Source organism: Notamacropus eugenii, chromosome 7, assembly GCF_028372415.1.
Source record: "Notamacropus eugenii isolate mMacEug1 chromosome 7, mMacEug1.pri_v2, whole genome shotgun sequence".
NCBI classification, from domain to species: domain Eukaryota; kingdom Metazoa; phylum Chordata; class Mammalia; order Diprotodontia; family Macropodidae; genus Notamacropus; species Notamacropus eugenii.
In genome coordinates this window covers 2,554,182-2,579,918 of record NC_092878.1, presented here as the reverse complement: position 1 = coordinate 2,579,918, position 25,737 = coordinate 2,554,182, and the positions used below count along the sequence as shown (strand labels likewise).

The 25,737-nt window shown below is 36.7% G+C and overlaps 1 protein-coding gene across 2 annotated transcripts in view; it reads left to right on the top strand.

Annotated features, from left to right (window-relative positions):
* The window catches only part of USP8 (ubiquitin specific peptidase 8), a 68,993-nt gene that overhangs the window by 30,855 nt on the left and 12,401 nt on the right, over positions 1-25,737 (top strand). The window contains exons 6-11 of one of the 2 annotated variants that reach the window (XM_072624264.1): positions 679-721; positions 2,391-2,535; positions 6,112-6,274; positions 9,462-9,606; positions 12,412-12,635; positions 17,815-18,345. In XM_072624264.1, coding sequence (XP_072480365.1) covers positions 679-721; positions 2,391-2,535; positions 6,112-6,274; positions 9,462-9,606; positions 12,412-12,635; positions 17,815-18,345 — 1,251 coding nt within the window. The remainder of the gene's footprint in view (positions 1-678; positions 722-2,390; positions 2,536-6,111; positions 6,275-9,461; positions 9,607-12,411; positions 12,636-17,814; positions 18,346-25,737) is intronic. The other variant, XM_072624265.1, reaches the window with a different exon arrangement.

Below are 25,737 nucleotides of genomic sequence, written 5' to 3'. Positions count from 1 at the left end.
ATCAACTCACTGTCCCTTAGTTCTTGAATACCCACCACTCTCCATGTTAAAACAGAAGCTCCTCCAGGTCAGGGTTTGTTTCTCTTTGTTCTTTTGTCTTTATTGCTGAGCTCTCTGTGCCTTCTACATAATAAATGTTTAGCATGTGCCTTTTGTTTTGTTCATTCAAATTTTATGGAAGGTATTTTACTTTTGATTATTTTTCTTGTAATTAAGCTGAACACTTGTAGACATTGAGTGTAACGACAGTTTTGCTTGTTGTTTTGTTATACCAAGAATATGTGTTTTAGAATGAATACAGTATTATAAATTATCACTTTTTTGTACTGCTATATAACATTTGGATTTTTGTGTAGAAAAAGAAAAGATATTAAGTTATTCTGGGATGCCTGATTTTTAACTTTTTTATTTAAATGTGGAGTCAAAAGACTTGAGTTCAAATTTTGTTTCTACCACTTAATACTTCCTATGGGCATCAGACAACTCATCTAATTTTACTGGGATTTGAGTTTTCACATCTGTAAAAAGAAGGAGTTAGACTGGGTGACTTCAACCTCTCGGAGTAATACTATTTTACCAGTGTTTTTTTAACATTCATGTAGACTTTTGTAACTTTGAATTTTACTGAAGTATGAAGCTCGAATTTCATAAATAAAATCTTTTTCTTTTATGAAATAGATTAATGGTGAAAAAGAGGAGAAGAATGAGAAAGCTAAGAAAGGTAAGCATTTGCAGCAACAGTTAGCTAGACTTATGTATCTCAGAAATCACTATTCTTTCGTACTTGTTTTTCTCTTTTTCCAGGTTATTATTGAAAGATTTTTCTATTAAGAAAAACCAACACAATACTCATTAGGTTTTGAATACACTCATTTTATTTCAATTTTTTAAGCGTCCATTTTTTTCTCCAGAAATTTTGGAATTTTAACAGACCCCCTAGGTGGCACAGTTAGCATTAGACTTAAAGTTAGGGAGACCTTGGTTTAAATCCTTGTTCAGTTACTGTCTGTGTAACATGGACAAGTCACTGAATTTTTTAGCTTAACTTTCCTTATCCATAAAGTAGGATAATAGTATCTGTTTCACAGAGTTCTTGTGAGGATCAAATGAGTTAATATATGTGAAGTGCTTGAAAAAACCTTAAGGTATTTCATAAATGCTACTATACTACTTTTTCAAACCTCTCAACCAGTACTATTTTTTCTAGTCTGAAAAAATTCACATAAAATAATTGTGTCCTCCTATCTAGTAGGCAATTAACACAATCTAGTATTTTTTTTAAAAAAAGAATTGAAACCCATGCTGGTGATTATAGTCATTTTCTAGCTTGAGACTTGTGGGTTCAGCCTCTTGAAGTTTTATTTGTCAGAATATTCAGAAACTTTGAATATATAGTTTTAGTGTGTTGCCACCAGGTGATGGGGTGGTATGTCAAACGTGGTCCTGCTGTATGTATTTTCCTGAGGTACATTTAAAAACTTAAAAAAAACAACAAAAACTGTTTAATAAAACAGTTGAGCTTAAAAATAAAGTTATTTTGTTGAGAGTTACTCTAGAACAACTTTTAACTGTGGTATAGCTAGATGCTTACCTCCCTTTATTGTTACTGGTTTATTCTAAATACAGTTTTATATGCTGCTCCTTATCAGAATGTTCTTTTGTAGCTAACTTTGCTTTTGTTTTAAGTTAAACTTGAGAAAATCTTCAGTTTTTAATCAAAAAACTCCCAAGGAAGAGTTACGAGTATTTTAGTTGTTTTAATTGCTTTTGTGACTAGCCTTTCTTATCCTGCTGTCAAATTAATTCATAAGTTTTTACCTTAGAAACAGGATAAAAAGGAATAATTATATAAAACATACTAAAGGCAGATACTCTTCTCTGAACTTTTCTTACTCCTTTTTTTTTTCTCCCAGTTTCTTTTTGGTCACATGAAGTTTTCCCACTGTTTTAGGTTAGAGTCAAAAAGCCTTCCTCCTCTCTTTTAAACTGAGAGCCACCTTAGTTGTTTCACATGGTGTACATTAGTTAGGTAACCAGCTTTCAACTAAGTATTTCTGATAATATTTAGAAACCCCAGTGTTTATGAACTTCCTCATTAAAAGAATTCTTCAAAAACTTTATCTCATAAAGAGTGTTTTGGATAAAATTTTAACAAGGTTTTTGAATAAATACCTAAATTGGTTTCACCAAAAGCCAAAAACATATAGCATACAGCATGAAGTACATTTTGCATAGAGCAAAATATCAGCATCACGTTTTCTTTAACTTAATAACATATGTATAAGATAGAATGTAGAACATTTCCAGCAGAAGTTTCTGTTTCATCTGTTTGGTAACATATAATACAACCCATTTGTTTCTTATCATGTATTCTGTCCTTCTGTCTGAAGGTGCAGTCACAGCTGAGGAATTGTTTACAATGATGGCAGATAAAAACATTAGTTTGATTATAATGGATGCTCGAAGTGTACAAGATTATCAAGATTCTTGTATTCTTAATTCTCTAAGTGTTCCTGAAGAGGCCATCAATCCAGGGTAAGCTATTATATTCAGTATGACATAGTGGACTTTTGTTTTTTAGCCTGAGTATCTAGAGAATATTTGTAATATATGTAAGAATGAATTATTTTTCTATAATCTGGAATCAATTTTTTGAACCTATAAGTATACTAAAATTTTTACTTACAAGAAAAACTTTATCAACTCTGCTCATCTTCCCAGTGTAATTTAAAAAAATATTTAACAGAAAATTACTAAAATAGTTCAGCAGTAACCCAGATTTAGTCTTCACAGGTCACCATTTTCATCAGCCATCTTTACCTGTCTGCTGACAGAGACATCAGGTTTGGAAAGTGCTTAGGTGGCCAGGAGAGCTTCCTTGCAAGGTAGACTCTTCTACTGGCCCTAACTGGCCCTGGGCACCATACATTTCATAGTATTAAAATTTTTTTCTTGACATCTTTTGTTTTTGTATCACCTTTATTTTCTTTTTTAATTTTTTTTTATATTTTGAACTTAATGAATACAAAAAAAATGAGCCTTTACAAATACAAAGTGGAACACATAAAGGGGATTACATATGAAATGTGAATCTCTTTTACATCCATCTTGATTTTTTAAAAGTATGTAATAGTTTCGACACATTTCTTTCAAGGTTGTCCTGCATGCTTGTTCTTCATTCTGAACTTACTGCTTTTCTATATACTCTTTAAAACGTTGCCTTCCCTTCACTCCCATCATCCCTACTTAAAAACAGAAAGGAAAAAATCCTTGTAACAAATAAGCATAGTCAAGCAAAATAAACTAATTCCGTGGCCATATCTAAAAGTATGTCTTCCCCCACAACTTGAATTCATTTGTCAGGCAATGGGTAACATGCTTTGTCATAGGTTCCCTAGAGAAGTAGTTGCTCCTTGATTTGATCAGAATTCTTTAGTTTTTCAAAATTGTTTTTCTTTATGTCGTTATATCATTGTATGTATAAATAAAATATATTCTGCTTAATCCACTCTGCGTCAGTTCATACTTCCCCAGGTTTCTTTGAAATTGTTTCTTGTCATTTCTTACAATGCAAATATTTCATTACTTTCATTTGCCACTATTTGACCAGACATTCCTCAATTCATAGGTATCCTCTTAATTTAATATATTTTTTCTTTCCTCTTTTTTTCCTCATATTTTCATTCTTCCCTCTAATCTCTCTTCCCCCTGCCCCGTTCTTAGGGTACAATGGCAAAGAAGATAATAATGCATCTTCTTTAATTCATTTTTACTAATAATCATCTCTGATTATCTCCTTTCGAACATATTCCTTTTACTCTCCCTTTTATTTCCCTTCTTAAAATGCTCAGAACAGAATTTTTCTTATTTAACTCCCTCAGTACACTTTGAAGACATTACAGTTCTGAAAGGAAATTTGTGTTAAAATATTTGTACTTCATCATCATATAGTCCCTTCCAGTTATTCAAGTAAATTTTTCTTCCTAGGTTTTACTGGATTCTTGTGCTTGCATTTCAGAGTTCTGACTCACCTCTGTTCTTTTAATCAGGAATTAAAAGAACTTTAAAGTTCCATTAAAAGTCCATTTTTTTTCTTCCATAAGATTATGGAAGGTTTGCAGAGTCATCAATTCTTTTGCTTTTTGGAATATTGTATTTGAAAATCTCTTGTTTATAGTAGAAGCTGCCATGTCTTTTGGGATTCACTTGTCTTGAATTCTTTTTAGCCATTGCACTATTTTTTCTTTGATTTAGATGCTCTCAATTTTAGCTGTGGCATTTGCTATGACATTGACATATTCTTTGGAAATTTCCTTCAGGAAGTGAATGACAGACCCTTTCTACCGTCACCTTATTTTTTGGTTCTAATAGAGTTGAGCAATTTTCAGAAATCAGATCTCCAGGCTTTAAAAGAAATTATGTTTTTCAGGCAGACCTGATTTTTAAATATTTTCTAGGTGAGTAGTTTCTGAAAGCAGATAACTTGCATTTTCTTCTCATTTTTTTCCAGTTTTGTGATTTTATTCTATATTTCTTGTTCTTTTATTGAGACACTCATTCTAGTTGGCCCGTTCTAATTCCCAAGGAGTCCTTTGCTTGGATAATATTTGCCAGTTTTGTTTTAAGCTGTTTATTCCATTTCTTTTCTTTAAAACTTGTATTTCATTTTTTAATCTCTTCATTTTTCTCTAGGTATTTGAATGGAAAATGCTTTTTTTTCCTCTTTCAGTCTGTGGTTACTATTAGAAATTTACTTTTTAATAGCAATTATAATTCTCTATCATGGTCTGTATATTCTTATGTTTACTTACCTCTCCCACTTTAGTGCCTCAACTAGAACTTTATGTCTGGGCCAGTCTGCTTGCAGCTGTGCTTTTGAGTGAGTAGTTGGCCTTGTTTGATCTCACTTGGTTCATATCATTTCTGAGCAGCCTTTACCTCCAGAAGGTTTTGGCCGTCCTGATTGTGTGGCTCTGACTTCTAAATCTAGAGTCTCAGGACACAATGCCAGAGACTTCAGAACTTAGGGGCCCATTGTATCTAAGTATAAGCTCTGCCATCCTTGCAGGCATACCTCACTGGTAGCTGCCTCTCTGAGTTGTTTCCAAGATTCATTCTAGGACTTTCTCTGGGGAGTCCTCTTGCTCTCTCAAACTTTGTCTTATCTTTTTGTCTGATACAGAGCCTTGCAGGGTGCAAGTTTTTCCAGACTGTCTCTGGTGGCCCTGAAAGGCTGCCAGCTTATTCATCTGGGTACAGGTGCTTGCTTTTCTGGAATACCCCTTTTCCTGTTGCCCATGGACTTTAACTTTCTATGTCATTCTGGGGTAGAAGAAATAATTTACTGTAGTTACTCTTTGGATTGTTCTTTTTATTGATTTATTTTTGATCTGGCAATAGTTTTAGCTTTATATTGGAATAAGCATATGGGAACTAGGCTGTCTGCCTCTGTTCAGGCAGCTGTCTTGAGGTATCTTTCCCCCTCTTCTCCCCAGTGAGAGCCACTCCTAATGTGGAATAAAAACGTAGCAGGAAGAGAGAAAGCAACTCATCCATCAAAGCGGTACATGACCTGAGTCTGAAAGCATATGCAATATCAAACTGTAGATCTAATAATCAAATTGTCTTTATTATGGTAGAAATGTGAAGAAGTATAATTCATTTAATGGTGCTTAAATTTAGTATATGTTAAACTAGCTATGGAATGGGTAAGACTTGAAGTTGAATAATAGAAATCGGTGGGTAAATCCAAAATCATGTTACATTTGGCTATGTTGACTTTATATTTAAAATGGAGACACAGAAATATTCATTCACATTTCTTCTCTCACAAGGCCCTCATACCTCTCCTGGTACTTTATTGCTGGTGACCCACCACAGAAAAAGGATTCCTTCCCTGTGGATAATTGCTAAAATGGGTGAAGATAGTTGTTTTATAGTTATTTTTCCCTTTCTAATAATTATCCCAGAAAATATATTCTAATTTTGTACTCTGGTAAAGGAGTTAGGCGCAAGCTTTCATTATAAAGTTTGAATTAAGATCTATACCAGTACAATGTAATAGAAAGTCTGATGTCCTTTTGCCTCAATGCATATGTTGATAAATTTCAGAGTCACTGCTAATTCGATTGAAGCAAAACTCCCAGATAATTCTAAAGATGCATGGAAGAAGCGGGGGTGCGTTGACTATGTTGTACTTCTTGACTGGTTTAGTTCTGCCAAAGATTTACAGCTTGGAACAACTCTGCAGAGTCTGAAAGATGCACTTTTTAAGGTTAGCAAGGTTCCTTGTTTATTTCCACCCTATAAGGTTAAAAAACAAAAGTTTCTGCTAATACCTTGAAGAGCAAGAAGATATGGTGCTTTGGGACTGGAGCTTCTCTTCTTCTCTTCCTGCAAATTTAAACATTTATTGTTGATTTATTGAGCTCTAGAAAGCAGCATGCTCTGTTCAGAACAGCCATAGGTATCCAAATAAATCAATATGTCAAAAGTTTAAATTGTTGGAAGAAAATATTTTTACATTTTCTATTTCAAGAACTAGACCTTTTTCTAATGGTTTTATTAACAATAAGTCATTTTTGTAATTGCTTAGAAAAATTTAACCTTGGTTTTAGAAATTGTGATTTAACACTCTGAATATCAGTGTAACATAAAATTTCAGAGATTCTGCTAGCAAACAGCTGTAAAAGAAGGAATGTTTGATTGATAATAGAAGCTGTATTTGCTGTTAAGTTACTGTTCTCTGTACCTATTAAATGACTTCTTTTCTTCTCTTTGTATTCTGTCACATGTCTCTTATTATTTCTTCCTCTTCCTCTCCTTCTTATACCCAGAACCTTAGATTCTATTAGGACTTGCCCCAGTTGCACACCTTCCTGTGGCTCACTTCTTCCAGGCTTCCTTTTACACTCCCTACTAGATGTTTAGGTGGTAACTCCTGAAGTATAACCTACCTTTCTTAATATTACTCCTTCTTCTGTCTTTCCCTCTCCCCCAAATCTCCAGATCTGTCCTCAGGTGTGGGGAGGCAGCATGAGAACAGGAATGAAGGTGGCCAGAAAGTAGAAGCAGTACAGGAATTAGAATGTATGGTCTCAAACTTCTCTTACTTAGAAATGGAATCTTCCATATTATTAAATATTTTGTAATAATTTTTTTTATCATTAGTAATACTTCTCATTGCTAGTTCTGAACAGAGCTCCAATTGATATTTTCCTTTGAAACTCAGTTAAGTCAGGCCAAAGGATTGTAGGACTGTAGATTTACAGCTGGAAGGGATCATAGGAGATCATCTAGTTCGACCTGTCATTTAAAAAAAAATTTTTTTTCCAAAAAAGTTATTGATAACTTTCTATTAGCTACATTTATTTTCCACTGTATTTCTCTCAATCCCTTCTAAGATAGCTAATCTTAAAGAATAAAAATTGAGAAATAAGGGGAAAACGTTATGTAAAATTAATATTTCAAAAGTATGATATATGTTACATACCACACATGTGGTTATTTATTCCTGCAAGAAAGCTGGAGATGGGAAGAGATATATTTTTATATTTCTTACTTGAGGCCACCTTTGGTCATTTTAATTTTGTAGTATTCAGTTTTGATTTCATCCCTCTTATTTAGCATATGAGGAAGTGAGGCCAGACAGCTTAAGGACAAGGTCATCTGAATCAAGTTTTTCAGTAAATAAAGTCTTCACTGGAGCAGCACTGGGCCTGGAGTTAGGAGGACTCATCTTCCTGAGTTCAAATCCGATCTCAGACACTTACTAGCTGTGTGACCCTGAGCATGTCACTTAACCCTATCTGCCTCAGTTTCCTCATCAGTAAAATGAGCTGGAGAAAGGAAATGGCAAACCAGTCCTGGTGGTGCCCAGGAAACCCCAGATGGGGTCACACAGAGTCGGACAGGACTGGAACAGCTGAACACCACCAATAAAAATCTTCATCTAACCTTTATGTTTTAATGGACATTAGCTCTGTGGAATACCTTGTGATAAGATGCATTCTCCATTCTAAGGGAGGTCGCTTGCAGAAGCACGCTTTGTTCCTATCATGGAATGCTTTAAGTAGCTTTCCAGCATTCATTTTTTTTCAAAGTTCTTTCAGTTCTTTTTATAGTAGACAGGGTACTACTAACTGTTCTGAATATGAACTGAATACCTAAAATGGGATCTTTCTAAAAAGAAATGCACCTATAAATATACACCAGGAAATATGCAAACTTGCCATGTATTAAGTCATTTACTGGGACATGTATTTTTTTTAAATTTCAATTTAAATAAAGATATTTTTATCATTACTATTCCTTTCTCTTTAATACTTTATCATTCTTGGGTTGTATACCAGCTAGATTTAGGAAAAACAGTTATGTCTTTTCCGTAATTCCTCCTAACTTGTGCTTTTCTCCAGCTCAAAGCCTGTTAAGATTTCTTTTGTACCAAAAGCTTGTGCATTGGGGTGTTTCCAGGAATCCAGAACAGAGATTTCCTCAGAAGCCAGTTGAGTTCGTTAGGGACTGGCCGGACACATGATGAATCCTCAAAAATGAGTCCTGAATTTAGACTTCTGGAAGATTTCCTGTATATGTTTTCCCCTTATGTTATATAAACTGTACAGGGTGTTTAAGTAATGAACTAACATTCCAGTAATGCCTTTGCCTAAAAAGCTCAGAACTCTTAATGTCTTTATCGAGTTCGCCACATCTTTGCCCTCTGTAGATGGAGCAGTAGAAATTGTCCAACATTTCCTGTTGTGGGACACAACATTTTATCTATGAATTATGTTTTCATTATGTACTGGTTTGCAGATACTGGATATGGTTTAGGTATCTGTGTTCTGGTTTAGCAGAGTGCTTTTGTTCTTTTAATAAGAGCCGAAAGACCCGCTGTGGGAAAGAGCTACTTCTTGTCAGATTAGTCATTCTAAAAAGTAACATAAAGATCACCCTCTAGAGATTACTGTCGACTTTGTGATAGGTTTCTTTATTTTGTCCTTTGCAGACCTACAGTCTCACAATCTAAGAGAATTAAGAGAAATTGATAGTTCTTATTTGGGCCAAATCTGCCCTGAATTCTAAAACAGGCTTTTAGGACTCTCTTGGTTTGTCTAAGCCAACAATTTGTCTTCTATATTCGCTGAAATTTTTATTGAAAGTAAAGACAGTTTTGTTTTCTGTGGATGGAATTTTAAATATGAATATTGTCACCAGTTATTGACAAGGGAGAATTTAATCAGTGCTTTAAAATTTCTCTTTAAAGCAAGCAATCTCTCTAACTTTCTCTAAGTAATTTGGGTTTGTTTTGACTTAATGCCACATTTTCAATTTGTTATTTATTATACATGAAAAACATGAGTTTCAAATAAAGAAGTGTGGTTTAAAAATTCAGCTTTATAGAATATTTTAAAATTCCGTGAAATTGCTTCTATTTTTAAAATAATGTTTATTTTGTTTTGTAGTGGGAAAGTAAAGCTATCCTAAAGAATGAACCTTTAGTTTTAGAAGGAGGTTATGAAAACTGGCTCCTTTGCTATCCGCAGTTTACGACAAATGCTAAGGTAACTCCACCTGCCCGTGGCAAGACTGAAGAGGTGTCTATCTCATGTACGTACCTTCTTTCAAACAGCATGTTCAAATGTTTTAAAATCAGTTGTTTACCTTTGAGTAGTGCAAGGCTGAATTCTTGATTGTATTTTCATTTGTCATTTTTAATTAAATTTTGTTTTTTTAATTAGCAGAAATCTGTTTTTCCCCAAAATTCTTGTGACAAATAATGCAGTCAAGCAAAATTGATTCTTTCATTGACTACGTGCAAAAAACTACATGCTTCTTTTTGCACCCTGAGTCCATCATCTCTCTGTAAAGAGGTAGATAGCATGCTTTGTCGTTGGCCCTCTGGAGTCGTGGATGGTCATTGTTGATCAGAGTTCTTATGGCTTTCAAAGTTGTTTGTTTTTACAGTGTGATTATTGACCACATTTAAAAAATATGTATTCTTTTCTTCATATTAGTCCATCACCTTTCTGTCAGGAGGTGGGGGTAGTATTTCTTATTTTTTTAGCTCTCTGGAAGGAATTGTAAATGATCATTGCATTGATCAGAGTTCTTCAGGCTTTCAGAATTGTTTGTTTTTACAGTAGTGATGTTACAATATAAAGTGGTTTCCTCATTCTATTCCTTTTACTCCATATCAATTCCTAGAAATTTGCCTAGGTTCCTCTGAAACTATCTCTTTGGTCATTTTTAACATATATCTTTATAGTTAATAAAAATGTATTTTCTCCTCTTCTATCTTCCCCTGCCCTTAATTGAGAAAGAAAGAAAAATAAAACCGTAGTAAAAATTATGAATAGTTAAGCAAACATTCCTGTATTTGCCTTGTCTAAAAACACGCATGTCTGTACCCTGAGTCCATTACCTCTGTTTCAGGAGACAGAAAACATGTTTCATCATGAGTCTGGAATCATAACAAACCATTTCCCTGATAGAATTCTTCACAATGTTGTTGTTACTGTATAGATTATTCTTCCAGGTCTGCTCACTAAACTCTTCATCAGATCATACAAGTCTCTTCAGATTTCGCTGAAATTGCCCCCTTCTTCTTGACTAGCCATAAAGTAGACTTCCATTATATTCATATACCATGATTTATTACACCACAAAACACCACAAAAAGAGCTGTTCTCAATGTTTTTGATATAGAGAACCTTTCCCTCTTCTGTTGTTATCTTTGGCATGTATGTATTATATAGTCAAAGGATATGCACAGTTTAGTAACCTTTTGAGGTAAGGCATATTTCCAAATTGCTTTCCAAAAATGATTAGATCAATTTACGGTTCCACCAACAGTGCATCGATGTGTCCATTTTCCTGCATCCCCTCCAATATTTGTAATTTTCCCTTTTTTGGGGGTCAGTGTTGCCAGTTTGATTTGTACAAAGTAGAACCTCAGGGTTGGCTAATTTCATTTTCTCTAATTATTAGTGATTTGGAGCATCTTTTCATATGACTATTAAAAAAACTTGGTTTTTTTTCCTTTTTGAACTGCCTATTTATATTCTTTGATCTTTTACCATTTGGGAAATTGCTCTTATTGTTACAAATTTAAATCACTTCCTTATGTACCACGGCAACAAGATTTTTATCAAAGAAACTTGCCTCAGAAATTTTTTTTTTCCACTTGTTTCCGTCCTAGTCTTATCTATATTCAGTTTGTGCAAAACCTGTTTACTTTTGTGTGATCAAGCTTGTCTATTATATCTTCTGTGATACTCACTGTCCCTTATTTGGTCATGAAATTTTCCCCTGTCTACAGATCTGAAAGGAAATTAAGCATTTCTTTAATTTGTTTATCATGTGACCTTTTATGGCTAAATCTTATATAGTCATTTGGAGTTTATCTTGGTATTTGGCATACAGTGTTGTTTTTAACCTAATTTCTGCTAGATTAGTGTCCAATTTTCCCAGTAGTTTTTGTCAAAGAGAGAGTCCTTATTCCAGTAACTGGGTTTTTTTGAACACAAAGCTGCTAGGTTGGTTTGATTTAGTATGTTTTCTACCTAACCTGTACTATTTATGGACCTCCACTTTTTTAAATCAATGCCAAATTGTTTAAGGTTATTCTTCTGTACTAGTTTGAGGTCTGGTAGTGTTGGGCCCTCTTCTTCCCCACTTTTTTTTTTCCCCATTAATTCCATTGAGTTTCATGACCTCCAAATGAGTTGTTTTGGTTTTTTTTAGATAAAATAATCCTTTGGTAGTTTGATTAGTGTGACATTGAATAAACGAACTTATTTAGCTAGGATTGTCTTAGTTACATTGAGTCAGTCTGCCCCTGAGCAATTAACTATGTTTCCAATTTTTTAAGGCTATATTTTCATAAATGTTTTATAGTTGTATTCGTATAGTCTCTGTGTGCATCTTGGTTGGTAGTTTCTGAAGTATTTTATACATTTTATAGTTTTTAAATTGAATTTCTCTTTCTTTCCCTTCCTGCTGTGCTTTATTGAATTAGACAGAAATGCTGATTTATGTGTGTTTTATTTAGATGAAGTTGCTGTTTCATTTAATTTTTGGCAAGTTCTCTAGAGTTTTCTGTATCATTTGTAATAATTTTGCTTTTTCTTTGCATAGATTATTCCCTCAAATTTTTTTCCTTTGTATTTTGCTATAGCAAAATATTTGCTAGCAAAATATCCCATAGCAGTGGTAAGTGAACATCCTGGATTTCCTCCCATTCTTACTGGAATGGCCTCTAGTTTCGCGTCATTACATCAGTATTGGCTCTTGGTTTAGATTGAACACAGTATTTACATGAGGTACATACTTGCTGTTGTGTATGTCGTGTTTAGTAGATACAAAAAAAGTTTTTAAAAATTAAATTCAGACTTTTATTTTTGTGGTTTCTAGTGGATTTTACATATCCTTCACTAGAAGAGCCAGTTCCTGCTCATCCTGCAACTCAGATGCAGCCTTCTTCTGTAGCTGTTAATGAAAATGCAGAATTGGGAAAGAATCAAGAGAGGATGGGATCACTTAGCATATTAACACCTGCTGGACCAGTTGCCACTGCTTCTAAATCTGATGGTTCATCTTTACCTAATCCAACGTGTATTGTGAAAAGTATTCCTCAGGTATGTTCTCAATAATCTAAGTAAGACTGTCTCATTTAGGTGACTGATAGGAATTCTTTCCTCCTATACAAAGTAAAACTGCTAAAGTGTTATGTGTGTAGATATGTAGATATCGCTAGCTTTATATTTAGATGAAACTTTTATAACTCAAATCCCTTTAATACAAATGCTATTTCTTTTGTTACTGTAGTTTTTAAATTTATTTTAAACTTGAATACAAAGTAAGAAAAGAAAAAACATTGCCCCATACACAGCAGAATATATGGTTTCAGTATAAAGCAGTAAACTTCCATTTCAAGAAAACCTGTATAAAAACATTCCCAAAGGATTCTTGAGGCAAAATGTCATCCACATCCAAAGAATTATGGAATTGGATTGCAGAATGAAGTAGAATATTTTCTCTTGGGTTATGTTTTGTTTGGGTTTTTCTCAGGGTTTCTCACTTTCATTTTAATTTTTTTGTGCAAATTCTGCCTGCCCTCTTGTGTTTAATAAGAATGTATATGTAGAACCCACATAGGAGTGCATGCCATCTTGGGGAAAGAGAGGGGAAGGAGGGGAAGAAAATATAAGACTTATGGAAGTGACTGTAGAGAACTGAAAATGAATAAATTAATAATGATAAAAAAGAAAACCTGTATAAAGGAATACTGTACAATTTCAAAGCTGTCCAACTTCACTTTCTGTTGTCCTCTACCGTGCACTTTTTACTTTATTTTTTTTTCTTCTTCTCTCCACCTGTCCCCATCTCCTCCAAGGCTACGATGAAGCACAAGCGTGTGTATTTATATTTACTTACATATTCATGTATACATACATATGCATAGATATCCATAAATATCCATATATTGCACATACGTACAAGACCATATTATGCTTATTTCCATGTGTAATCTTCCTCTTTCTTCTTAAATCCAGATATTTCCATATTTTTCTACATCCACCAGCTCATCATTTCCTATATCAGAAGAATATTCTGAGCCAATCACATTTTGTCTGGGAGATTGTCTATGACTTTTTTCCCTAATTTTCTGCATTCCCTCTATTCTTGACTACATGGGTTTTATTTATATAGGAAAATTTTAATTTAAAATAATCAAAACTATGCATTTTATACTTCAACACTACTTTCACCTTATAACATGATTTAAGGTCTGATACTTACAGAATCTAGTTCCTTCACTTCTTTTTCTCTGGTTTCCTTGAAGTTCCTGATACAGTGCTCTTCCAAATGAATGCTGTTGTTATTTTTCTGACTCAGTAAGATAATTTTTTAGTAATTTAATTGGCATGACATCACATAAATATCAGTTTAAAAAGGCTATCAATTTTTTTTTTATTAGCTGTCTCTACTTGTGCAGAGTAAATATTGCTTCAGTTATTTAGATCTAACTTTGTATAAAAGGTGTTTTGTGTTTATATTCATGTAGTTCCTATGTCTGTTTTGGCAAGTATTCTCTCTTTATACTGTCCGGATATTTTATATGGCTTAGAATTATTGGTTAATATAACTGACAATGTATTTTTTCTATTTTTCTCTTTTGATTAAATCTTATTTTAGCTTTAACTTGATCTGAGATTGATTACTATCCCTCCTTTTTTTTACATAATTAATTCTACCCCTGACTTTTATATTTGTGTATATCTCAAATTTTTATAGTATTTCCTGAAAGCAGCGTATTGTTGAACTCAGGTTTTAAATGTGCTGTTAATTTCCACTTTACAGGTGAATTCATCCCATTCATATTCTAAATTATAATTAATTGTATATTTTCCTCCTTCCTGTTTTCACCCCTATCCTTCTCACCCTATTCCTATCCCTCCTCTCTCTTCTACTTTACTTCTGTTCAATACCTTGCCCTCCTATTCCTTAACCTGTCCCCCTTCAAGAATCCTCCATTGTCCTCTCCCTCCACCCTATCCCCTTACCCTCTTATTTCTTTCTGAATTTAGAAGATTTTTATACCCATATGTAGAAATAGATATAGATAACGTGTATTGTTCCCTCTTTGACCTCTTCTTGAATAGAGTCGATTTCCAGAGCTGCCTGCCCTCTTGTAGCAGTAAGCCCTCCAGCATACACAGGAGGGCCTGCTGCAATTAGATGCGCTTTTCTAAAAGTAAAGCAACTTTGGAGAGGTCAGCAATCACTTGAATGAAACATATACTAACAGAGAAAATAAAAGCAAGCCCAACAGACAGGGCTTCCAGCCGTCTGACCCTAGACAACACATACATTATTACCAGAGACAGAAGCACCAACATCTGGGTTTTCAAAACCAAGGGCTCCTTAGTGGCTGCTCAGTCTCATCTGGCACAAGAACCTTCTTCCAAAAACTAAGCACCTTGGAGTATATATACTCTTTCCATACCTGGTGCCTTATTAGCAATCAGCAAAAGGTGTGAATCCCCATGCAAAACAAATCTCCCCCAATCAAGTCTCCCTCAGTAGCACCACCTGAGTCCTGTCAGTGGGCAGGGAAGATTTTTAACTCTAGTTACACCTCCTCCCCATCTAATTCCTCTGTATCAGTTCTTCCTCTTGCACTTACCTTGTATGTGTGAGATAATTACTCTTTTTCTCATATCATTTCTTTTTAGAATCTCATCATACTCAGCATTACCTCCTTTCTTTTGAACTTCCCAATTACCAGTGATAATCTTAGACATAGTTTTACATTTCTACATATAAAAAATAAGCAATTTGTCCTTATTGAGTCCCTTGTAATTAGTCTTTAACGTTTACCTCATAGTTGTTTTGAATCTTGTATGTCACATTTTCTGTTAAGTTCTGGTCTTTTTGCAATAAAATTCTGAAAGTCTATCAGTTCATTGAATGGCTTTGTTGTTGTTCAGGATTATACTTAACTTTGCTGGGTATAATATCTTTGGTCATAACCCCAGTTCTGTTGCTCTTTATAGTGTTCCAAGACCTATGGTCTTTTGTTGTAACTGCCTCTCAGTCTTGTGTAATTCTGATTGTGGCTCTGCCATATTTGAATTGGGTTTTTCTTGTTGCTCTTAATATTTTCTCCTTAGTGTTGGGGTTTTGGAATTTGGCTGTGATATTCCTGTAGGTTTTCCTCCGAGGATCTCTGTCACCTGGTGATCAGTGGATTTTTCATTTTTATTCAACCTCTCATTTGATTTTTCAAGTCTTAGTTGAGTTCTTCTGTGAATTCTTTGTTGGGCAGGTGACTATTTGACGTTACTCTTTGGAGTAGGGCAGGCTCTTTTTGCTTCAGTATCTTTCTCTGAAGGTGAACCCCAGTCTTCTTTTCTCCCGTAGTAGCTGTCTATGATTGAGTTCTTTCTCCTTTGCATGCCCATTAAAAAAAAGTAGCAGCTTGTTATTATAGTCGTCTCTAATCTTGGAGTGTGGGGGTGGTGCCTCTGGCCTCCAGTCCTTTTTGCTGTTATTTCTGAAGCTTTGTCCTGGGCTCAACCTCTACATTCCTTTCCCCCTCCAAACCACAGCTAGGACCCTCTGCACGCTGTGCTAGAAATGCTTTGGCTTCCTGAGAAGACCTTCAGTCTTTCCCTCTGATCTGGAATCGAGACCAAGAACTCCGCTGTCCCGTGAGTGTCCACAGCCAGCAATGCGGTTGCTGCACTGCTTCTGTACTTACTGGGCGTGTGCCCAGGACCACATCTTGGTGGCACAACTAGGCCCAGCATCCCTTGTCAGCGGAAGCTCCCTCAGTCTTCCTCTGCATAGACCCCCAACTCCCCACAGTGCTGGGAAGTTGGAAATTCTGGTTGCTGAGGTTGAGGCTACCTCCCAGCTCAGCTGCTCCCACGGCTCACCAGCCTGGAGGTGTTTATACTTCATTCAGGCTGAACCTCCCTCCTGGGATCATACTTCAGATCTTCTCCAGTTGTCCCAGGAGGACCGCTGTTCTGCCCCAACTCTTCTTTATTTTTGCTGCTCTGTGTTCATCCTGAGGTGCTCTTTTGTTTTGTTTGTGGAGGAAATCGGGAGACCTTGCAGTTTTCTGACCTACTCTGTCATCTTCCCAGAATCCTTGATGTAAGGGATCTACAAATGCTCTTTCAGTAAAAGTATAACAGAGCTGTTAGAGTAAGCTTTAGTTGTTGGTTCACTTAATTACAATAGTGATGATGAGGTTTGTCTAGCACTTTAAGGATTGCAGCTTATAATCATTTGATCTTCACAGCAATACTCAGTGTGATGCTGGTGGAAGAAAAGAATTGGATTTAGTGTTAGAGAACTTGCTTTCAAATCCACACCTTGCCACTATCTGTATGACCTTGGGCAAGTCACTAATATTCTCTGTTTCTCAGTTTCTTTGACTATAAAATCAGGGAATTGGTTAGATGGCATTTGAAGTCACTTCCATCTCTAAATCTAGGGTCCTGTGATTCTCACTTTTCAGATAAGGAAACAATGGCAGTTTCTTTTTGATAGAAATTGAGAACATCTGTTTCTTTTCTTTTTTCTTTAAAAAGACAGGCAAAAAATGGGCATTGATGGTAATTTAATAGAGCATTGCTCAGAAATGAATTTTAAATTCTAGAAATATTAGTAATATTCATTCAGTCATAAGGATTGAAAATTAGCAATTTTTTAGTACCAAAAAACAAATTTTTTAAAACTTTGACCCTTTTGGGGTGCTTGCCCGACTTGACTGTATAAAGGACGAGAAGTCTATGAACAAAGTGCAGCTGTGGGTGGGGCAGACTGCTTGGTGAGGGGAGCTACTTCCTCTGTTGCCTATAGTTTGCATCTTTTGTACTCTAGGGTAGTGTTAATGTATTAATTAAAAATGGATGAAATTAATACCATGCATTTATGCATCTAAGGAATCCAGACAATTTACATGTAATTACTTGACTTGAATCCTTTGTTAAATAGTTCAGTTCATTAAAAAAAGCAGGTTTTGTAGGATATTTAGTGACTTTCTGGGTTTTATTTTGGCCAGAATACAGCAGCTTTTATCCACCCATTAAGTCAAAGGGAAGTAAGAGCCATGCCCTTAAACACTTGAGTGGTATATGAGTTTTCAGTTTAGTTTTTTCTTTCTAACCTTTTGCAAAATCACGTGTCCTGGTGACACCCGCAGCCAGCCGTCTCCTTGTGGATGATTTCAGGACCTGAAATTTCTTGAAATTTTATTAGCATTGCTGTGCACGTTGTACTTTGTTTTTCTCTCTCCAGATTGATCGTAGTAAAAAGCCGCCAACCAAATTGCCTGATGATCATGTGCCAAAATCGGAAGCGGTGGGCCTTGGTCATCAGCCTCCACAGAATGGGAAAGGCATTCCTGACCGTTCCACAAAGCCAGTATATGCTGCAGTGGTAGACGCTTTAACAGAGGAAGAAAAGGCTCGTATTCATGCAGAAACTGCGCTTCTGATTGAGAAGAGCAAACGAGAGAAAGAGCTTCGAGAAAGGCGGCAAGAGGAACAGAAAGAGAAACTAAAGAGGGAAGAGCAGGAACAGAAAGCCAGAGAGAACCTGGAGGCTGAGGAGAGAGAGGAGGAGGAGGAGGAGGAGGAGGGAAGTGACCAAAAGGAAGGGAAGGAAGTGGGAGGAGCAAAAGGGCCTACGAAAAGGGAGCGCGAGATGGCAGAGCCTGCCAAGCCCATGGAAGACCGAGAGAAAGGATGTCAGACGCCAGAAATCCAGAAGAAACTGGTAGCGGATGTCTCCCACTCACCTGGGCTGGCAGATCCAGGCCCAAGCAAGGTAAGTCAGCTAAAAAAAGTTCAGCACAGACTACCAGCCAAGCAAAAGGCAGATGGTGGCACCATAGTCATAGAGCAAGCACTGGGCCCAGAGTCCATCCGACTGCAGACACTTTACTAGCTGCGTGACCCTGGGCGGGCCACTTTACGTCAGTCATCTTGTTTCCTCACCTGTAAAAATGGGGTTGATGATGGCACCTTCCTCTCAGGGCTGTTGTGAAGGTCAAGTAAGATAGTGCCATGTAAATGATGCTGATGCTGTTACATTTTCAGAAGAGGACGGTGCTCCTGACAGTGTGCAGCAGAGGTACGTTTGGGCTGATAGCTTTGTGCTCTGTTGTGCAGTCACTTCTCAAGCCACCTTTTTGGAACAGGTCTTTGAAATGAGGTTTGCAGTGTGTGCCTTATTAGCAATATATTTAACCATGTGAAATAAACAACTGTAGTCTTCCTTCTTGATGTGTCTGTAAGAAAGCAGAAAACAGATTGTATGTCCTCACTTGTTAGAACAGTGGAGGAAGAGATACCTGCTATCATTTCACATGCTAAATTTAACATTCCTGCCATTCATGTATCCAGAAAGTTCATATCGAGGCATCTGGTACTATTTTTGGTGTCCCTTTTGTTGTCTCAATTTCTGCTTCGCCTGTTTTGATTCCATCAGTAACTTCTTGTAATTCAAGTGACTAATACTTTACTCTTTACATGTTGCCATGTCATTCACAAAAGCCTAAATGTATACCTAAAGAACATTTTAGGTCCAAAATACCTGTTTGCAAAATAGTACATTTTGTGAAATCCAATTGGTTTTAGGTAAATATGAACCAAAATAGTACTTTTTTATATGGTGTGAGTAACGTTAACAAGGAGGCAGAAATAACATTCTGACACAGTTGTCAACTTCTGAAGTCCCTAAAGTAGCACTTTGGACGTGTCATTGATATTCACATACAGTAACATTTCACTGGACTGCCCACTTCAGCCGTCTGAAAAATCAAAACTAGGCAGGTAACTAGAAAGGCCTCTGTCTAGCCAAAATAAATATCAGAGAATCCACATGTTAAAACTTGTCAATCATTCGATAAGCATTTTTTTCAGAGCCTGCTATATGCTAGGAACTATTAGATCCTGGGCATGCAAAGACTTAAATGAAGGAATCCTTACCCTCAAGGAGCTTCTGTTCTTTCTGGGTTGGGGAGGGAAGAATAGCAAGGATTCATATGAATCAATACAAAGAAATTGAGGGGAGGTCTTCAGAAATGGCGTCATGTTTGAAGTGCCACTTTTTCTACGCTTTGAAAGGGGCAACATGTGAGGAATAGCATGAAGATGTTGAATGTTTATATGGAGAAAAGTAAGTTAATAGTCTCTGGGCCTGAGAGTACAGAAGGGAAAATAAGATGTTATAACTCTTGGACAGATTGTAAAGGGCTTTCATTGTCAAATAGGGGAGTTTGTATTTTTTCCTAGAGGTAGTAGAAGTTACTGATACTCTTTTAACAGAGGGTTAAAGGGGTAGCATAGTCCTCCCTGTGTTTTAAGAATATCATTTGTATGTGATGGATCGAAGTGTGGGAAGACTTAAGGGAGGGAGACCATTTGGAGTCTTTTGCTTCCATTTAGGGGCTATTGCTATTGTAATAGACTGGGCAAAAAATTGCAAAGGCCTGAACAAAGGTGATGGCTGTGTCAGTTAATAAGCATTTATTAAACACCACATACTGTGCTAAATACTGGGGATACAAGGAAGTCCCACCCCCAAAAACACCCTGAAACACAAACCCTGCTCTCAAGAAGTTTGCAGTTTAATGGGGGTGAAGAGAAGGGATTGGATGAGATATGTTGTAAAGGTAAAAATTGACAAGACTTTGGCAATTAATTAAATCGGTAGGGTAGGGTGAGGCAGAATGAAAGGTTGAGGATAACTTAAAGGTTTTGAACCTGATTGGAAAGATGATTGTGCCTTTAACAGAAACAGAGAGGTTAAGAAGAGTGGTGGGCTTAGGGGGAGAAATCAATTCAATTTTGGACATGTTGAATTTGAGTTACTTACTGAACTTCCAGGAGGAAATGTCTAATAAGTAGTTAGTGATGTGGTCTGAGAGAGAGAAGAAAGAAGTGGAATCATCTGCACAGATAGGCTAATTGAACCCATGGGAGCTGGTGAAATCAATGAAAGAAAAGATGTAGAGAGAAAAAATTATTCAAGCCAGAACCTTGAGGTATACCCATAATTATGCTAGGAAATTGGATGATGATCCAGGAAAGGAGCCTAAGAGGGAATATTCTGACAGGTACAGCAGAGAGCAAAGTCGTGAAAACCCGGAGAGGAGAGAAATCAGATGCTGTAGAATGGTTTGAAGGAAATGAGGCTTGAGCAAAGGCCATTGGATTTGGCAAGTAAGAGATCATTGGTAACTTTGGAGAGCAGGTTCAGGTGAGTGACGAGGCGTGAAGCCAGTTTGCTGGAGGTTGGCAATTAAATGAGAAGAAGAGTAGCTTGTAGGCAATGAATGAAGAAAGCTATTTCTGGTGACTGGCCTGAGAAATAGGACATTAACTTGAGGGGAAATTAGGGTTAATTAAAGGGGTTTTTTGTTTTGTTTTGTTTTATAAGGATAGGAGACCTGGGCGTGTATATAAGAGCAGGGAAGGAGCCAATAAGGAAGGAGATTGACTATTTGCGAGAAAGAGGAGACATTTGTCAGGAATTCTGTCTATCCAGGATAGAAGAAGAGGTGAAATTAAGAGTACAAGCAGGGGGTTAGTCTTGATGGGCGAGAAAAAGGCCACTTCTTAACAGACTGGAGTAAAGGAAGAGAAAATAGGGGATGGTGGCAAGAGGAACTTACAGTGAGTGGCTTCTGTCTTGTTAAGTATAAGTTAGATGATCCAGTAAAAGGTAGAGGAAGGGCATTGGTGGTAAGAGAGGCTTGAAGAGTGAAAGATGGTTCAGAATTGCCAGAAGATTGCAATATAGTCAGGAAAGAGGAAATAATTTTTTTGGCACTGGGAGCTCAGTTGAGATTTTTTTCCCTTTATATTTTTGATTTCGTTAGTGTAAGGAGCTTCTTGTGAGAAAATTCTCTACCAATACAGAACTTATATTTCTCTGAAACTTTGTTGTTCAGTCATGTCTGCCTCTTTGTGAATCCATGGACCCTAGCACACCAGACACTTCTGTCCTCCTAACCCTCTTGAAGTCTGTTCAGGTTTGTTGATTCCATGGCACTATTTATCCATCTTGACTTCTGCCATCCCCTTTTCCTTTTGCTTTCAGTTTTTCCCAGCATCACTCTTTTCCATCCAGAACTCATTATGTGGCCATAGTGTTTAAGCTTCAGCTTCAGTAATCTGACCTTCCAGTAAAAGCCTGAATTAATAAGTTTTGACTGACTTGATCTCCTCGTTGTTCAGTGAACTCTCAAGTCTTCTCCAGCATCATAATTTGAAAACATGGGTTCTGTAGCACTCAGCTTTTCTTTTAGTACAGATTTTACAGCCATACATTGCTAACTGGAAAAGCCATAGCTTTGACTATATGAACCTTTTGTCAGCAAGGTGATATTTTTGCTTCTTAATATGCTATCCAAAAATGGCATAGCTGTCCTTCCAAGGAACAAGTGTCTTTTAATTTCATGACTGCAGTCGTCATCTGCAGTGATCTTGGAGCCCAAGAGCACAAAATCTGACACTGCTTCCATTTCCTTTCCCTCTACTTGCCAGAAAGTGATGGGACCCATTGCCAAAATCTTAGTTTATGGTTGTTTTTGATGTTAAGCTTCAAGCCAGCTTTTACACTCTCCTTTTTTCCTTTATCAAAAGGCTTAACTCCTCTTCTCTTTTTGCCATCAGAGTGACATCCTCTGCATTTTTAATATACAATGGTTAATATTTTTTTAGGCAAGCTTAATTCCAGCTTTTGATCGATCCAGCCTGGCATTTCACATTACCTTCTTTACATATAACTTAAGGTGACAATATGCGGCCTGTTCCTGCTTCTTTCCCAATCTTAAACCAGTCAGTTTCATGTTCAGTTCTAACTATTGCTCCTTGGCCCACATAAAGGTTTTTCAGGAGATGAGTGACGTGATCTTGTACTCCCATCTCTTTGAGGCCATGCCACATATTGTTGAGATCCATTCAGTCAAAGGTTTTAGTATAGTCAATGAAGCAGAAGTAGATGTTTTTCTGGAACTCTTTTGGTTTCTTCATAATCCAGAAAATACTGGCACTTTGGTCTCTAGTTCCTCAACCTCTTCGAAAACCAGCCTCCTCTTTTGGTAATTCTTGGTTCACATATTGCTGAATCCTAGCTTGCAGAATCTTAAGCATAACCTTGCTGGTGTGTGGAATGAGTGCAACTGTTTGGTAATCTGAACATTCTTTGGCATTGCGCTTCTTTAGGATTAGGATATAAACTGATCTTTTCCAATCCTGTGGCCACTTTTGAGTTTTCCAGATTTGTGGGCGTACTGAGTACAAACTTTTAACAGCATCACCTCTTAGGATTTTAAATAACTTAGCTGGAATTCTGTCACTTCCACTAGCTTTATTGTTAGCAGTATTTCCTAAGGCCCACGTAACTTCATTCTCCGGGCTGTCTGGCTCTAGGTCAGTTACCACAGTGTCATGGTGTTAATGTCTTTCTTGTGTAGTTGTGTGGTTCTTTTGTATATTCTGCTTCTGTTAAGTCCCTGCCATTCTTGTCTTTTATCATGCCCATTTTTGAATAAAAATTCTCTTTCTATCTCTTAGTTTTCTTAGAAATTGTCTTTCCCATTCTATTGTTTTCTTCTATTTCTTTGCATTGCTCTAAGAAAACCTTGTCTCTCCTCGTTATTCTCAGTCGGGTTTCCTTTGTAAAGCCTCACCAGACATCCATTCTGCTTTCTTGCTCTTGTTTTCCTTTGAGATGTGTTTTGTTGCTGCCTCCTCTACAGTGTTTTGGACCTCTGTCCATCTAGTAGATGGAATCATTCCTTAAATATACTCATCCCCTCTATTTCATATTCTCAGGGGATCTTATTTTGGTCAGACCTATGTAGTCTTAGGGTTTTCCCTACTTTCCTTCAGTTTAAATTTGAGTTCTGCCATGAGCAGCTCATGATCGGAGCCATAGTCAGCTCTGTTTTGTTTTAACTGACTGTATGCAGCTTCTCTCTTTGTCTGCACATTATGTCATCAGTTTCATATTGATATTGCCATTTTCCGTTTTTGTTATATTGCCAGTCTGATAGGTGTGAGATGGTACCTTAGAGTTGTTTTCTCTATTTCAGTAGTATTTCTCTAATTAATAGTGATTTAGAGCATTGTTTTCATGACTGCAGATAACTTTGATTTCTTTCTCTGAGGACTACCTGTTCATATCCTTTGACCATTTATCAGTCGGGGAAAGACTTGTATTCTTATAAATTTGGTTGAGTTCTCCATATATTTGAGAAATAAGGTCTTTATCTGAAATGCTTGCTGTAAAAAAATTTTTTCCACCTTTTTGCTTTCCTTCTAATCTTGGCTGCATTGGTTTTGTTTGTACAAATTCTTTTTATTTAGTATAATCAAAATTGTGTATTTTATATCTTGTACTGCTCTCTATTTCTTGTTTGGTTCTAAATTGTACCCTTATCCATAGATCTGACAGGTAAAACTATCCCATGCTCCCCAAGTTTACTTACGGTATCACTTTTTATGTCTGAATTTTGTGCCTATTTTGACCTTATCTTGGCATAGCATGAGATATTGGTCTATACTTAGTTTCTTCCATACTGTTTTCCAGTTTTCCTAGCAGTTTTTGGCCAATAGTGAGTATTTATCACAAAGGCTTGGATCTTTGGGTTCATCAAATACTAAATTACTATTGTCCTTTAGTACTATGTATTGTGTACCTAATCTATTCCACTGATCCACCACTCTGTTTCTTAACCAGTACTAGATTGTTTTGATGATGACTGCTTTATAATATAGTTTGAGATCTGGTACAGGTTGGCCACCTTCTTTCACTTTTTTTCCATTGATTTCCCCTTGATTTTCTTGACCTGTGTTTTTCCAGATAAACTTAGTTGTTATTTTTTCTAGCTGTGTAATTTTTTTGGTAGTTAGATTGGTATGACACTGAATAAATAGATTAATTTAGATCAAATTGTCATTCTTATTATATTGGCTCCACCTACTCATAAGCAATTAATATTTTTCCAGTTGTTTAGCTCACATTTTACTTGTGTGAAGTTACTCCATTTCTTCTAAGAGATTCTTGCCTACACTAGTGCATGTAGTGGTCATCTAAATTAAATTCACCCATTCCCATACATCTAAGTTCACTGACACCCAAAATGTTGATGTTTAATCTTTCCATCGCCCATTTGACTACATCCAGCTTACCTTGATTCACAGATCTTACGTTCCAGGTTCCTGTGCAGTATTGATCTTTACAGTCTTACCTTTCATCACCAAATACATCCACAGCTGAGCTTCCTTTCACCTTTGGCTCAGCTGCTTCATTAGTACCGGAGCTACTTAGAGTTGTTGTACACACTTCCCCAGTAGCATGTTGAGCCCCTTCCTACCTGAGGGGCTCATCTTCCAATGTCATCTCTTTTATCATGTTGGATTTTCTTGGCAATGAGAGTGGAGTGGTTTGCTGTTTTCTTCTTCACTGGGTCCCTGGAGTTTATCAGAACTCTCCACTATGACCTGTCCGTCTTCCGTAAACCTTCCCAGCATGGCTCATCGTTGTATTGAGCTATGTGTGTCCCTTTGCCATGACAAGGCAGTGATTCTAGCTTTAGAAAAGTTGTATGAGGTGCTGAGGTCCCATTAACTGTACGTGTCAGAGGCATTGTTTGAACCCAGGACTTCCCGACTTCCTTTTTCTTCTATCTACCTCACTTGGATGTAGCTGTAGTTAAGATTCAATAAGATACTTGTGTAGTGAACTCACTTCCTCTGGCAGCCTGGAGTTGGCATGCAGGAAGTGTTTGGCAGGGGTGATTCAGGTTTGTGATTTAGCAAGGCGTACTTTCTAATAGGACCAAGGGGCAAGGAATTCCAGAGGAAAGGACAGGACAAAGTTGGATTGGTTAACTATTGTGGCGAGACTGGAAAGGGAAGAAAGTCAGGGTGGTGGGAATAGCTCGATGGAAAACTAAGGAAGGAACTGGAGGTCATTCCCCTGCTGTTGTAGTACATTAGTAAATCCTGTTTTTCTGTAGAATGTACCAGGAGAAGGCAAGGAACTTCAGGAACACATTGGGAAGGGCCATAATGTAAAGCCCAGCTTAGCCTTGCACACATTTGCTCAGGTGGCTCATTCTGACAGTTGTAATGAAGACCATTCTGCTCGTCAGCAGGGTCAGGAGATTTTAGAAGGGTAAGACACAGGGAGAGATGTAATTAG